Below are 15,934 nucleotides of genomic sequence, written 5' to 3'. Positions count from 1 at the left end.
GGCTCGCTTTTTGTTAATATTCAAGTTTTCTTCCACGTTCTTTGTGTCTGCATTTTGGGTCCTTCTCGTCAATTCATACAGTCTGCCCTCGCCAGAATGTGAGAAGATTGCTCATGTGAGGGAGAGGCAAAGTGGATATAATGGACAAAGGATGATGAGTGATAAGGATGCCAACTGTTACGACACACCTTTGTCAGTTAAAGCCTAACTGATGGCGGCCTGATGCAACATTGAGGCTTCTCACAGTTTGGCTTCGAGTTACGACACGAGCTTTGTCCGTTAGGCTTCCTGAGAAGTGACGTTAGTCTCACGAGGAAAATATTATGTCCTGCTTTTTTTCTTTTTTAAAGCAAATGGCGTCATCACTCAGTAGGTGTTATAAATATGAGCTCTGTTTTCACATAGGCCAGAGCATTTGTAGGAAGAAGTGAGCAGCTGCAGCTTAAAGACACCAATTCAAGATGATTGACAGAGAGGTAGCACTTGAAGCGTTGGGTGTAATCTGCAATGCAAAAGTAACTTCAGTTCAAAAACTAAGATCCGGAGCACGCAGTGCAGCTTTCCAAGGCTTGGCCTCTTCCAGTTCTGCAGCACCAACTCTGTCTGCAAACCAGCTCATTTCTGCGGTCTTGGGTGGCGATGAAACCTGGTAAATATGATTGATGTCACTCTTGTTAGTCATCAAAACTGAATGCAGGTTTTATCTTTATGTATTTAGTCTTTTTATTTAGTGGTCTAGGTAGAGACTTAGGACCTTAAGTGTTTGTTATTTTTTAATTCAAATTTCGACATTGTTCATCGTATGCTGGATTAAATTTAAACTACCCCTGAGTCTCGATTTTTAGTCTTAATTTAAGAAAGATTAATTTCACCCAGAGATTGTTAACCTCTATAACAGAAAGCAGCCTGTTGAGGATAACATGAAGAAATGGCTAATCTGCTTTGAACCTGCATCCTTTTCTGCTAACTTACAGCCCACTGTCAAGAAACAACTTTGCCAGGATTCAAAGTGTTCTCCAAGGTGGAAAGCTTTCTGAAAGCTCCACCAGCTTGACATTTGATGAAAGGACAAGAGGGGGAAAGACTTATATCATCGATCAGGATGAATTCTTTGACCGCAAGTTTGACTTCGACTTCACTGGGCTGAGAGACACAGAGACCTATTGCAGAGGTGGAGAGGTGTATGAACGTCCATGTGGTTGGCAACGCTTTGCCATCAAGGTAAACACAGATGACTGACTTCAGTACTACTACATTACACAGTAAAAGATCTGGGCAGTCATCATCGATATTATCAAATATATCACAGTATTCGTCAGTAATGCTAAATCAGTAACATAGTCCCTCAGTTCATCCAGTTTAGCACCAGTCGTAAAGCTCACCTCAGCGCTGGCGCCTGTGGAGAAAGTAACATGCTTTAATAGCTTTTGCTCCTTTATTCATCAACGGTGATCAACGGTTTTGTTCTGAGTTTCGCTCCAAACTTTGCAAAGCTGTTCCGTTTTTTAAAGTCATTTTGTTATTTTACGAAAATGTTTTAGGTCCTGGACAAGTATGATGGAAATGCATGGCTCGGAACCCAGTACCGGAGCACCCAGTCAGTGCCGGGGGAGTGGCCCGTGTCCTACCACGGGACGTCAAAGGAAGGTGCTGAGGGCATCATCGAAGGATTCTACAAGGTTAGATTTTATTATTACTGCTGTTAGTGCATTATTGTCTCCAATAAAACTGTGTTACTGGTTAGCCCAGAGTAAATTGTAGCTGTAAATGTAAATTATGTTTCACTTTTATTTAACAGCCGGGCCCGGGTCAAGTCTACGGCAGAGGGATTTATTCCACTCCTTACATCAAAGAGGCCATCCCTTATTCCAAAATATTCACCTCTGCTCATAATGGCAAGAAGTACAGAGTGATTCTGCAGAATCGGATCAACCCAACTTATAGAGAGAAACACTACGACAGTAAATACTGGCTGGTTAGCATCCCAGCTGGATTACCGGTGGAAAAAGAACAGGAGATGGTGAAACGGGCCATCCGTCCTTATGGCCTTCTGCTGAAAGAGGTCTAAAATGGAGAGAAACACATCTCAATAAAACCCACAAATCTGACCTATAAAGTATTTTTTTATACTTGTATAAGTTTACTAAACGTAAACTCTGTTGTAGTTGATATAAGAAAAAATGTGGGTAAAGGATTCCAAGGCTGTGTGACTGCTGTCTGAAAGCTGGAATAAAAAAGCTTCACTAAAACTGCTTCTGTGAATTTCTTGCACTGAAAACATGTTTCTGTGTTCAGATGTCAGTAAAGAATATCCCATTAAATTGTGTTTTAAGAGGTGAAGCTACAGCCCAAACAAATGTTTCTACTATCAGACCAGGGGACAGGAGTTACTAATAAACTTTATAAGAGAACGCTAACCAACAAAGCACGTTATTCAGCATATGAATGAGTTTTAATGAACAATCTTGGGCATTAGATTATGACAAAAACATACACTAGTAAAACATCCAAACTCCTGTCTGAGGGTCAGTCCTTTACGAGTGTACTTGGATCACGGTGCAGGTATTCTGTCCTTCTACAGCATCTCTCAAACAACGACTGTCCACAAAGCAAAACTAAACTTTACAGGCACAAAACAAACAAAATATATAAAACAGTTAATAACTGTATATTTTCATCCTCGTGAAATCCTCCACTCCTGTTTCCAGACAGAATAACAGATTCCTGTGATTATGTTTATCAGAGCAGTGTCTCAAACGTCAGTGTGAAAATAAACATTCGTATGCTACAGGACGCTCCAGCACAGAGTGAACACCATCCCCACAGATACAGCCGTCAGGGAAACAGAAGAACACCACATCATCAAAGCCCTGAGTAAATGTGCTTGTCCCAGCTGGGCATTTGTCAAAGCTGTGAGTGGGCGATAAGGCGTCTAGGAGAGGATCTCAAAACTAGATTATAGGTGCAGACAGGTGTAAGCCAGCTCCTCTGTTCAAGGATGGTCGTTCACAGTGGACGTGGACGCCTTCTTTCACTCACACCTTGTGTTGATCTCAATAACTCACACAATCAGGTGAGGCAAAGTCTCACAATAATTGTGGTAATCTTTACTGACTGTACATCACCTGCAGAAGCTTTTACATGGTATTTAATTTTAATCAAACGACAACAAACAAAATGTTCACCAACTAACTGACAGAAGCATGTTCTGACTCACATCAGTCCTAGCTGAGTTTTCAGATTAAAACACACTCTCGGGTCGGACATTTAAAGGTTACTGAAGTGTCCTCTTGAGAAACTCGACCAGAAGGTGATGAGGGAAACCAAAATCCATCTGAATCACCACAAAGCCCTGCAGCAGAGATAAGAGGCAGAAGCTGTGAGAATGCAGGGATACAACACATGCAGAAAGAGAGGAAGGAGAAGACTCACGTCCCGGGGAAGCACCTCAGGGTTAAAGAGATCAAACTGGTACAATCCCTGTTTGTCCAGAAGCCTGGTTAGCTCAACTCCCAGAACTGGAACAAACCACAAAAGCATCCTTCAGAGTGGAAATGACACACTAACTGTACAAAGGCTTATTTACACCATCTGCTCTCGCTCTCTGACACAGATGTAACACCGGCTGTGAAGCTGGATTTAACCTTCTAGCACCTGCGTCCACATATGTGGACATCACACTTCGGGTTATTTAGACCAAAATACTCAATTTTGCTCTACAAGGGCCTGATATCCACTTACGAGGACATTATACTGCTACTGTTCTATCGAAAATTTAAACGAATATCCTCATAAGTGGCTCTGATTTTTCTTAGAAACAAAAATCAGGTAAAAAAATAAAATCAGGTAATTCTTTGTTTTTACATTCATCGGGCCCCAATCAGCCCAAATAGCAAAGAGAAATTAAAAATGCTGTCGTGGAAGAGTTCATGTCTTAGGAGGTTAAGGAAGAAGTGCTTCAAGTTTTTAGAAAGTGTCTAGCACCATCTTCTGTCAGTACACAAGGTTACGTCACCAGGTTGATTTGTGCTATTAGATTCATTAATGCCAGCTGACTAATGACAGGACCAAGAAGTACTTTGAAAAAATGTAGGCAACAGAAAATAGTTGTTTTGATGAAATTCTCCTTCACTGCACGTGTCCGACATGACAGACTGAAGCTTTCGTGACAATTAGAACTTAGATTGGACTAATATTGTTTCCTATTATATTAACATAGCAAAAGGTTCAGTTACCTTTTTACAAAAGTGGTGAGTAGAATTCGCTACTCTTTACTTTCTAACTATATTTCTGAGGCTGCACGGTTTTACTTTTACTGGAGTATAGAAGTTATTTAGTGCTTAAACTTTTTACAGGAGTATTTGTAACACAGAGATCTGTAATTTCGTAAAGAAAGTCTACACTTTTGTCAACGCTGATCCAGCTTCACTTACTGACCTGTTTTTGAGAGCGAAATGGTGTAAATGAGCCTTTATACATGCAGTGATTATGTTCACTTTGAAGAATCATTCAAGCTGAAGCACTGGATCAGCTGTTTGATGGTAAATCAACAAGTGCTTTCATAAGTGTCTGGCAGAGAGGCGTAGTAATGATAAAACTCATGCAGTCTTATAGACTTTAGGAAAGCTTTATAATAATGTGAAAGGTTTGAGGACGGAGCTGAGGCGCTGTGTTTCTTACCAGACAGGACTTTGGGAGTTCCAACTTTCACCACAGCTTCCTTTAGGAACTCGAGTGCTTCATCATGTCGCTAGAAAGAAAGGGAAAGGTTACCGATGAAGTCTAACCAGAAATGGAAATGTTCAGTTTAACTGGGAATTAAATAATCTGAAGAAAGACTGAATTATTCACACTTAACAGTTCAGTAATAATGTACAAATCTGTGCAGCTTGTCATACATCTAAAATAACACTTTAACGTGTGTAGTGCTTTCAGGGTGAATTCATGAAAATTACTTTTTCAGCAGTGATTGAATTTTTTAAAGCATAAAGTTTGACGTGTTGTTTGACAGCAGCTCTATAAAGGATGTCAAAGGTACAAAATTAGCACAACCGCACCACAATATCCAAAATAAAGGAAATGGAGCAGGTTAAAAACACTCGTATTACTCTGACTGCCTACCTGCTGATCCTGTAACGGCAGCTCAGCTCTGAATGCTGAGATCCTAAATGAAAGAGGATCACAATCACACACAGGCGTAGACGAACAGGACAAACTGACCGAAGTTACATCTGCAGATAAGTTTTATATCAGATATCAGAGTCTAACACTTACATCCTTACACTTAGGTGAGAACAGTAAAAGTAGAAGTCAGACAGCACAGGTGAGCCTTTGGAGTTCCTTTTAAATCTTTTCTCCAAGCAACAGACTAAGGCTGCGTTCACTCTGCAGGTCTTGATGCTCAATTCAGATTTTTGTCTGCTCGTTCACACTACAAATAAAATGCGACAGCAAACGCGCTCTAGTGTGAACGCTTAAAAAGAAGACGTCACACACAACGCGCTCTGTTTAGACCCAGAGCAACAGTATTGTTTGATAGATGGCCTTAATATAAAGACTTCGGACTTCACGTTTCCCAATTTTTGCTGTAAGTTATTTTGTTATTTACATAATAATGTAAATAACCTAATAATGATCCTCATTGCTGTTTCAGAGGAGCGGTGCTTCAAAGGATAGCTGCAGATTATACAGAACAAAGAAAATGTTCACGTTTCTCCAACGTTGTCTTCTCAGCAGTTTCACTGGATGGACAGGAAGCGTTCACCATGTCTTCTCCGGCGCTGATAGTTGGCGTCTGTCTTGTGTCAGTGACGTAAAAGATGGATTTAATGCGACGTGACCATCAAACAGCAGTCGCTTTCTAAAACATCGGATATCTATCGGATTCAGCACCACATATGAAAGTGACCCAGATCGGATTTGAAAATATCGGATTTGTGCCGTTCACACTGTCACACCATGATGGATAGATGGTCGCAGAGGGTCAAAGAAGTCGGATTTGATGCGCTTTCGCCTGCAGTGTGAACGCAGCCTAAGATCAACACCTTTGCCTTTACACTAGACTCTGAACTAGTTTGTTTTGATACCAAGATCACCAACTTGTTATTGGGGTCATTGTATAAAACACAGTGTGTTACACATTCAACCACATTACACTGTCTGAATATTCACTTAGCAAAAACGTAAAAAAATGAAAATTAAAGCCCAATCTTTCCAGGAGTGGAAGTCCCAGCAAAGGTCAGACTGTGCAAAGCTCAGAGAAATTACCCACGAGCACAAGATCTCTGGAACAATGTGCTTTGGACACACGAGACCAAAGTGGAGATGTTCGTCCATCATGCTCAGGACCACGTTTGGAGGAAACCAAACACCTCATGCACGAGCTCCTCTGTACACCAAAGCATTCTAGAGCCAAATGTTAGGCCACAGCTGCCGCTGGGACCAAACTGGGTCATCAGTCAAGGTGTTCAAAAATATGAGTCAACCAGTCTTACTCTGTTGGATGACCTTGCAGGAGGACTTTCTTGTTAACATAGGAAGTTGTGATGTCTACGGCCATGTCCTACACATCAAACACAAAGATCAAGACTTTGTAATTCATGGCTTTCTTATTCACTGCACAGACGCAATGTGTCAATACTGAGAATTAGAAGTGTTTCCCAGTTTGTCTCAGTATAGGAAAAGGCAGCTGGTACCGTCTGAAAGAAGAGTACTGGTGTGCCTTGGCCCTCACAGTGGAGCCGTCCAGATGCCTGCACCCAAACTGTGGTTCCCGAGGTGGAACTGTTCAAATGTGGAACAGATGAACTCCACAGTCTTAACTCTGGGGAAGCTGCATCCAGCAGACACTGAACACAAAAACACAAAATGCTTTACGTCCCATCTCAGAAAGTATATATTATATGCAGCTTTCACTCCTACCTTCCTAATAAGCTCAGGCATGGCAGTAGAGAGGTTTGTCCTGAGGAGCGTCTGAAATGATATTCAAGACTCAAACATGTACAGTGGTGTGAAAACGTGTTTGCCCCTCCTGACTTCATATTTGTGTATGTTTGTCACACTTAAATGTTTCAGATGATCACACAAATTTAAATATTAGATAAACATAACACATTTCTAAATAAAGGTGTTTTTTATTAAGGGGTAAACAAAGTTAAAGTCTTCCTCCAATAGGACCTGCATGGTGGCGTAGACCAAGATGAAAACCACTGCTGAGCAAAGGAACATAAAGGCTCGTCTGTGGACCGACGAGACCAGAGTTAAACTTTTTGTAAGGTGTGTGTCCCGTTACATCTGGCGTAAAGGTAACGCAGTAGTTCAGAAAAGGAACATCATACCAACAGTAAAATATGGTGAGCGTGATGGTCTGCTGCCCCGGACCTGGAGGACTTGCTGTGGTGAATGAAAAATTTGTTTGATGATCTGAACATTTAAATGTGACAAACATACAAAAAATAGGAAATTAGGAAGCAGGCAAGTTCAAACATCTGATCCCAGATCGAGCAAGAAGATACCACAAATGTCTGACTTGGAGCTTTTAGGTCAGGCTGAAGTACTTACGGTGAGCTCTTCTCCAGAGACATTGAGCTGAAAGCGGCCATCTTGGTGAGCTGCTTTGAGCATCGGGTTTAAGAACTGGTCTGCAGCCAAAACAACATTTGCATTAATAGCTTTCCACGTACAAATAAATGTTTTTCAATATATTTAAATAAAATTGTTTTTATTTTATTTTTGTACAAATAAACCTGTGAATGTTAAAGAGCATGGATGGGACACAGTTTGATCATCCTTTATCTGGTTTCAGTGTTTCAGCTACATAACCTCGACACTCTTTTGGCTCAGTGTTGACGGCCTTGAGGAGAAATGTTCCAATTTCAGGTTCCAGTCTTGTGTGGTGATTTGAAGCCTCGGTTTCCTGTTCTTGAACAGATGTGACACCTGGAGGAGTCTTCTGCTGATTTTGGTTTAAGGTTCAGAGACGCTCTTCTACATCCATTGGTTCTAACTTGGGCTTATTTCAGTTTCTGCTGCTCCTCTCTCTGGATATTCTTCTTTTTCAGACCATTTTCTGTGAACCCAGAGATGTTTGTGTGGGAAAATCCCAGCAGATCAGCAGCTTCTGAAATACTCCGACAGTTCGTCTGGCTCCAAAAACACTCCACGTTTACAGCCACTCAAGCCCCATTCTGAAGCTCAGACTGAACTCCAGCAGGCCGTCTTGAGCATGTCTATGTGTTAACCAACATACATGCTGTTTTTCATGTTTCTTTCTTTTGTGGCAGACTTCCAAAGCTACAAATTAATCTGAAACTTGTAAAGCCCCAACAAGTGGATGATCCAATATTAACAAGGACTTGGCAACAGTGGGGAGGAAGAACTCCCTTTAAACAACCTCCAGGAGGACCGAGCTCACAGAGGGCCACCCCTCTGCTGTGACTGGTGGGGGTGAGGGGATAGAGAAGACAGAAACGGGGAGCGTGGTCATTGCCTTCTATAGTACCTGGTGGAATTTCACTTCACAAAGGTGTAAATTACCTGGAAAATAAAATACACAAGATAAACAGAGCGTCTGCGGCTAACCTGAAATCCAAAAGTAGATCATCCTGTCTTCAGTCAGGTGACTCGGCTGGAAAACCGATTCATTGATGACAGCAACCTTGTTGTTGTACTTGGTCAGTCCCTGGGAGAGATGGAGCCCCACAGTGACCAACGAGATCATTATTAGACCCCTACGTGTCCTCCAGTACTGAAGAATTACTGCACATTACACTATTTAAAGGAGATCCAGCACTGCTGTGTATTCAACTATGTATCTAAAGTCATCATTTACCTTGTGGTATGATTCAATGTAGTTTGCTGTGATGACCGGAGCAGCAGCGATACCGATGTCCACACTGATGTCTCCATCAGTGAGGAACTGCTCTGCACACATGGATAAAATAGAAAACTTCAAAAAGTGGTCGATCACATAAAAGGCCAAAGACCTGATTTCTCTGGTATCTCACTGAAACAATCATATGTTGTTCCTTTGAAGTGTTGCTGGCACGCCTGCACGCATTTATAGGAAACTGTGGAAAGTGAAGCATTTTTCCCACTTTGTTGCTTTGAACATGTGCAGTGATAACTTAAAGAAGTCTATTCTCCTTGGCGTGTATGACCAGGGACGACAGGAGAAGAAGTTGAGCAATGACTCGCCACCACTGAGAAAAAATAATCCATAACATGAAAACTGACGCTGTACAAAATCAAGACACAGCTGCTTCATTGTCTTAAATATCTGTTCAAAATCCAATGAAATCTAATTTTTTGAAGAATTCTGGAGCAAAACATCAATTTCAGCTTCAAAGAGTTCGTCTTCCTGTCTTATTTTAATGTGCACTCCCTTAGCATCGATTTCAAACAGATAAAAAAGGAGGCAGTTTGACAGGACTAATTCCTCACTGCACCTCGTCTGTCTGTATAGTCAGAAGGTTAAGACCACAGTCTTCAGACACCACGGCAGTAGAGAACATTTGTATGCAGGCTGTTTCACACATTTACATCCACACTGCCCTCCATGATTGGTAGTCCAACATGTCCTGGAAAACTGTCAGTTTATGACGAGCTGGAAGCGACAAACGATACAAAGAAACGACAAACATAGCAGGAGCCGGGCTTTTCTCAAGAGCTCTACGCTGACCTTAATCCAACAAGAACAAGAGCTGAAAACCTCAAAATCAAAAGACCGCCGCAGGAGCACCGTGCAACTCAAACACCCGCCGAGAAGTAAGAGTCACACTATGTTTTAGCATTTCTATTAAATATGTACTAAGACATCGTTCATGGGAGATTATTTGGTGCCAATAATAAGCTTGTGCAGAAACAGACGCTTAACCCTTTAAAGCCGGTCGGAGCGGGCTATTTTTAAATCCCGGTAGCACTGCAACCGCGTAAGCTAGCGCAATAAGTTTTTTTTGCATATGAAGCCGGAGGAGTTGTACTTACATCTTATGGCATCAGCTTGTGCTAGGTCACAGTTTCCTTCCACATAAAGCTTTGCAAAAATTGCATAAAAAGCACTTGCAGCAACAAAAACATAATATTCCAGAAACACGCTTTGCCGATTCGATCAGCTGTTCATAACACTTCCTACGTTGGAATAGACGTCAGCACGAACTTTCGCTTGTCCGCCATGACCTGCCCGAAACCGGGAGTGACGTCATTTTAGCGGAAATGTAGTTTTTTTTTACTATCAGGGCCTCATGAGCCTATACTTGTGTTTTTAAAAGTTATGTTTGACTTTATGACTTTCTGTGTTGTTTCTGGGATGCTTAGGACTCATATTGCACTGCTGGAAATAGTTTATTGTGATGCACATGCTGTTTTTTTGCAAATTTGCATTATAATATTTATTTTCATTTTTCCTGCAGTATATAAAAATTGGTGTATCTCAAAAATAAAACTATGAAGACACTCAAAATAAATTTCCTGTGGTGGGAAACTATTTTGTTTTGAGGGATAAGCCTCTTAAATTTCTCTAACTAGAAATATATGTTAAAAAAACAAAAACAATTTTCAATTTTTTTTGTAGTTTATTGCACTTTTTTGCAATTTGTGTAATTACTATGCACTTAATGCAGACATGTTATTAAAATCTGGGCTATAATTGTTGTATTGATGTATATCAACTTGAAATGCTCCCAAAAATGGCTCCACAGCATGTACAAATATAATACAAGCTCTGGCGGACTTGGTTCTATGGTAGGTCTTAAAGGGTTAAGGAAAGGAAAGTGATTTTAATTCTAGATTTCAAACACTTCCTTCAGGTCTTCGCGTACCTGCCGTGTCCTGTATGAAGTCAGCCAGTATATTTGCCGCCTTGTTGATTTCCTTACAGATCTGTATTTGAGAAGACACCTGTCACTGCTTTATTCTTCTCAAAAATCATTGTTGTGCACATCATAGGTTTGTCTCTGTCGCCCTCACCTGTCCCTTGATGACCAGCTTGACAGTAAGCGTGATGAAGTCGGTGAAGAGCTTCTTCAGCCAGTTCGGCCTGACCACAAAAATGTTGACAGTCAGACACTGAGATTCATGCAGATGCTTCATTCCCACTTCTGTTACTTACTCTTTGTCTCCCTGCAGGTGCAGACGCAGCTTGTGAAAGTTCAAGTAACAGTCTGCTGTGTCTGCTGCTACCTTTCCATCACCGCAGTCTGACGGGGACACACAGGTGACAGAGGATAGCTAGTCAGTGTTTATATGATGCTTCATTGTGTGTCAGCTGGAACAAAAGAGACCGCCACATGCTACACTAGCAGCCACATTTTAAGATGGTGGATGATGACATCAAACTTTCACTGTATTATTATTATTATTATTATTATAAAATACACAAACATGGTTGCTCTTGGGAGTTACTGCAGTTTTCTGTGGAGGAAAAGTAAAATGCTACTAATAACACAGTGTGAAATACAATACAGATGTAAAGTATTAATGGAAAACAAACATAAGGCTGACAAGCTGCAACACAAACGACACACGTTAAATCCCTGCAATATTTGTGCAGCGGCGCAGTTAGACTGAGTTTGTACTTCACTCAATCAACCTCTTCAAAAAAAATAACTAAAACTTTCACCACCAGGGGGCAGCCTTTTGCTAGATTTTTAGTTTTGGTGTAGCCGTCCAAGATACCAGGGCATGCGTCTGCTGTGCCTTCATGGGTTTCTTCCCATACTAAAGGCACACATGTTTGTTTAAGTGGAAATAATCTTACATGTTATAAAGTAGACCCTGCTTGTGTCAGACTGGATCTCCTTTCACCATCAGAACTGCCAGCACCTTCAAAAAGGTACTGGAAACGTTCACTCGGTCCATGCGGACAGTTACTGCACATCCGAGATGATAATCTCCCATCCCACCACATCCCAAAGGTGCTCTTCAGGACTGAGACCAGGTGACCGTGGAGGCCGTAGAGTGAAGTCATCATCATGTTTATTAAGAAACCAATGTGCGATTATTTCAGCTTTGTGATGTGACATGGTTTTCCTTCTGGAAGCAGGCGTCAACGGATGGCTGCACTGTGATGGGCACGGTCAGCAGGAACACTCAGGTAACAATGCTCAGTGGGTACTTACATGTGCCATTACAGCAACAGCACCACAAGCCTGAATCCCTGATGCAAGGCAGGATGGATCCATGTGGTTTATAGCAAATTCTGACACTGACATCTGAATGTTGCAGGAGAAATGGAGGCTCCAGTCTTCTGTTGTCTAGTTTAGGTGAGCCTGTATGAACTGTCCCCTCAGTTTCCTGTTCTTAGCTGACAGGAAGACATCCAGTGTGGTCTTCTGCTGCTGTAGCACATCTGCTTCAGGTTCAGAGAGGCTCTTCTGCACAGCTTGGTTGGAACAAGTGGTTAGAACTTGTAACAACTGCTGCCACCCTGTCAGTTCAAAGCAGGCTCGCCATTCTCCTCTGACCTCTCATTATGCCCTTTTTTTGTTTTACTAAACCTTAACAATCCACTGAGTTTTATGTGATCATTGTATGTTTTTATGTTCAGTCCTGATACATTCTGAAAGCTTTGAATACATTAATGGAGCTAGAACGTAAAGCATCAAAAAATGGAAAAAACTACCAAGATGAATGTGGAACAAAACACAAACCTAACCCAGGAACGGTGACTGCTGATGGGGTGGCTTGTTGAGAGGTCAAACAAACTGGTACATGATGTACTTACAAAGTTTGGGGTTGATTCCAAGATCAATCTGAGAGTCAATCTCAAAGTCAACTGAATGTCCGAAGTTAACACTAAAGAAAAAGAAAAATACAAATGAGAGTAAGGTCAAAGATCACAGGAAACAGGAGGGATTACTAATCCTCACTGCCTGAGAATTAGTAATCGCCCAGTCGCTGAAAATAATGTAATTCAACTAAAAAATGTTTAAAAACACCCACAAAATGCACAAAAGTCCATCTACCTATGCTAAAAACAAAGTATTAGTGCAGTGGTTTTCCCATCAGACTCAAACTGCAACAAAGCTATCCCAGCTAGTCAGCCATGTTGCTGCTATTTGACATTTAAACTCTGTGTCAAAGTTTAAAAAACCACCAAACAAAGAAAAACTGCTCGACTTTCAGTCATCGTTGAACTGAATCATTTCTAAAGCCCTGAAAACAAAACTACAGGAGGAAATGACATCAGATCGCTGCTGTGGTCGTATTACTGAGAAATAATCATTGATTCCAAAGTGAAGACTCATTCATTCAAATTAAATTGGAAGTTTTGGGCACATTGGAGTATGAAGAGCATTAGCATGAAAGAAAGTCGGTCTCCATAGAGACCCGTGTTAAAACTATAACCTGTTTTGAGCAAAACCAGGGCTGCTCTCTAATGCGAACGTGGATTTGGATTTTTTATGGTTTAAATTAGCAGCGTTGCTTCTCTGATCTTGTTTTAAAGGTAACAATTGTGCAGCATGTGGCTAAACTACAACCAAACACAACTTGACAGTAGCATCACTGAGTCCAGTATCCACACTTCTCATCAGACAAACAGTAACATGATTCAGCGAGGTGATGTGCAGTAGTCTCTAAGAATCTGTAGATCAGATCATATGGTGGTGTGTGTGTGTGTGTGTGTGTGTGTGTGTGTGTGTGTGTGTGCGCACCTGTGGCTACCACACTGTACAAAGTGCCACTGTCGGTCACACATACTCACAGCCAGCTGCCGTATCCATACTGGATGCTGCCCTTGAACACTGCAGACACATTGCTTATCTCCATGGCGATGCCTTCACCTGGATGCAGCTCAAACGCGCTCTGACCAATCGACAGGTTGTGAATCTCCAAACTGGACGGTGAAGGACGGACACGCTTTTTCACCATGGGTGTCACATATATGTTTATAGTGTGTGTGTGTGTGTGTGTGTCTGTCTCCTCACTTGTCCAGGCCGTACATGACCTTTCCAATGAAGAGCAGGGACTTCTCCCCCTTCATGCTCGGGTATCGGGCGTGTTGAAAAGCAGCCTCGATCACTTTAGTGGTTTTCTCATTCACTGCAAAGATAAAAGCACGTGTGCTCTAAAACACCACAGGGTTGTGATCTGTGGTGACCTAATCTGACAGATGAGCCGACGTGAATACTTCCCATTAAGTAAAACTTTCAGAACTGGCTGAAAACAAGTCTTATTTTCCATTTAAATGTTTTAATCTTTTTGTTTTATTAGCACCAAATTGCAATAATCACATGAATGAACTTCATAAGACCCTAAAACATCAGTGAGGAGAAAAGAAACTTTAACACAACCAGACTGAGGTTTGTGGCAGATAGATGTGACGTGCACTTCACCTGACGACCAACTGAATGAAATCATGTTAAAGCTGCTGCTGCTATTTCACTGCAAACAGGGAAAACTATCCGGAAACTTCACTGAATGTATGTGTTTGAATAAAATCGTCACTCTGTTCCTGCTCTTTGGTTCCAGAAAGTCGCTGCTTGAGTGGATGATTAGATAAAATCAATAAATGGAGTCAAATAAATTCCAGGAAAAAAAGACTCACACACGACAGCAGCGGGGTAGGTGAGCCTGCACACGGCTCCGGTGAATCTGTAGGCTGAAGCGGGGTCCTGCAGGCAGCAGTGGGATGTGCCGAACCAGGACAGCAACGACAGCAGCAGCAGCAGCGGGACTTTGCCGGGCATCGTGCATGAGGTGGTTTTCCCTCTCTGAGAACTGGCTGAGGTGTCTAACCCTGTGGACGGTTCTGTCGGAGCACAGCAGGTGAATCCTGGTTCCCTCGGTTCTGGCTTTACTAACGGATCATCAGGAACATGGAAAACTGTGCTCCTGATATCTGTGCTGACAGAGAAAGACGAGTCTTGTGCTTCAGACTCGTTGAAAGGACAAACACTGACTCAGGTCTGTCCCCGTTAAAGTAAACTGATCAAAGTCCAACCTGTCCTATCACCTCAGGTATGAGCACAGACTCTGGAGTTTTGAGCTCTTCAGCAGGACAAAGAATGCATCCCTTTCTTTTCAAACTGGGACAAAACAAGAAGCAGAAGGCAACACTGCCAGCATACGTACCCCACAAAGACGCCTTAAAAGTGAGCAAAAGGACACGGAGCCTCTGATTCCAGCCTTTCCTCCTCTCATCAGGGGACTAACATTCAGGGCCAGCGTTCCTGAATAAATGCAGGGTCACAATGAAACAGTAAGAGGAGACGAAAGGGGAGGTACAGCTGACGGAGCCTGGACGTAACAACAAAGGGGGCACTGATCTAGCTGGGGCCTTAACAGGAATCAATAAGTGTGGGTGTTTTATGTGCGATGGCATCAGCTGACTTTATTGATTGGTTCTTCCACTCTAAAAACACGAGTGTGAGACAGAAACGAGAGGCTGTGGGAGGCACAAGTTCACCAACCTGGACAAAGGCAGCCCGCTCTCAGCTGCTGCAGATGATTGGTCCAGTGACACGAAGCTGCTTATTGCTCTGTTCCTGAAAGGTTTGGACACACTGCAGGTACTCCCGAGCTCTGAAACCAAGTCAAGCAAAACATCTACATGAATGAAGAAACGTCGCTCAGCAGTCCGCATCTTCTGTGCTTCTGCTATCAGCACATGAACATGAGCTCACTGCATGAGGATCCAGCGTGGCTGTCTGCATCCAGGTGGATGAGCTGCTTGCTGTGGTAACGTGTCAGCTCCAGTTTGATTCCCACACGTTACCTGTTTACACTGAGGGAGGAGGCTGGAGCAGAAAACTCTGGAGGCAGAGCTACAACATGCGTTTTCTGGACACTTATTCATCAGCTACAATAACACCATATGGAAAAAGAAGACTGCCCCCTGGTGGTGAAAGGTTTGACTTCGCTTTTCCCTTTACCAGGAAATTTTGCACTACCTAAATAATTATTTCTGACTTCTAATGCAATAACCTGTGTTTGT

General features: G+C 42.2%; 2 protein-coding genes across 4 annotated transcripts; one reads left to right on the top strand and one right to left on the bottom strand.

The window, feature by feature from the left end:
• Window positions 1-359: 359 nt before the first annotated feature.
• Window positions 360-2,240, top strand: LOC146666866 (uncharacterized). Its single transcript, XM_085411435.1, has 4 exons — window positions 360-649; window positions 975-1,221; window positions 1,542-1,679; window positions 1,799-2,240. Exons 1-4 carry the CDS (start codon window positions 462-464, stop codon window positions 2,066-2,068), a joined length of 843 nt encoding a protein of 280 aa, XP_085267561.1. The 5' UTR covers window positions 360-461; the 3' UTR covers window positions 2,069-2,240.
• Window positions 2,241-2,415: 175 nt separating this feature from the next.
• cetp (cholesteryl ester transfer protein, plasma) lies at window positions 2,416-15,751 on the bottom strand. 3 transcript variants are annotated; one of them, XM_085414985.1, is made up of 20 exons: window positions 15,624-15,751; window positions 15,411-15,522; window positions 15,073-15,170; window positions 14,546-14,844; window positions 13,926-14,040; window positions 13,703-13,834; window positions 12,722-12,792; window positions 11,108-11,195; window positions 10,966-11,035; window positions 10,818-10,878; window positions 8,831-8,922; window positions 8,581-8,680; window positions 7,561-7,640; window positions 6,922-6,972; window positions 6,696-6,848; window positions 6,495-6,562; window positions 5,122-5,164; window positions 4,681-4,750; window positions 3,433-3,518; window positions 2,416-3,352 (listed from the first exon to the last, which is right to left on the bottom strand). In XM_085414985.1, exons 4-20 carry the CDS (start codon window positions 14,685-14,687, stop codon window positions 3,275-3,277), a joined length of 1,500 nt encoding a protein of 499 aa, XP_085271111.1. In that variant the 5' UTR covers window positions 14,688-14,844; window positions 15,073-15,170; window positions 15,411-15,522; window positions 15,624-15,751; the 3' UTR covers window positions 2,416-3,274. The 3 variants fall into 3 exon arrangements, with proteins under 3 accessions (XP_085271111.1, XP_085271110.1, XP_085271113.1); XM_085414984.1 differs by having other exon boundaries at window positions 14,546-14,839; XM_085414987.1 differs by lacking the exons at window positions 15,411-15,522; window positions 15,624-15,751 and having other exon boundaries at window positions 15,073-15,207.
• Window positions 15,752-15,934: the final 183 nt, after the last annotated feature.

The sequence above is a fragment of the Rhamphochromis longiceps genome, linkage group LG7 (assembly GCF_057381845.1).
Source record: "Rhamphochromis longiceps isolate RC_006_pf linkage group LG7, R_longiceps_female_GT1.1, whole genome shotgun sequence".
NCBI lineage: Eukaryota > Metazoa > Chordata > Actinopteri > Cichliformes > Cichlidae > Rhamphochromis > Rhamphochromis longiceps.
This window is presented reverse-complemented; position numbering and strand designations above follow the sequence as displayed.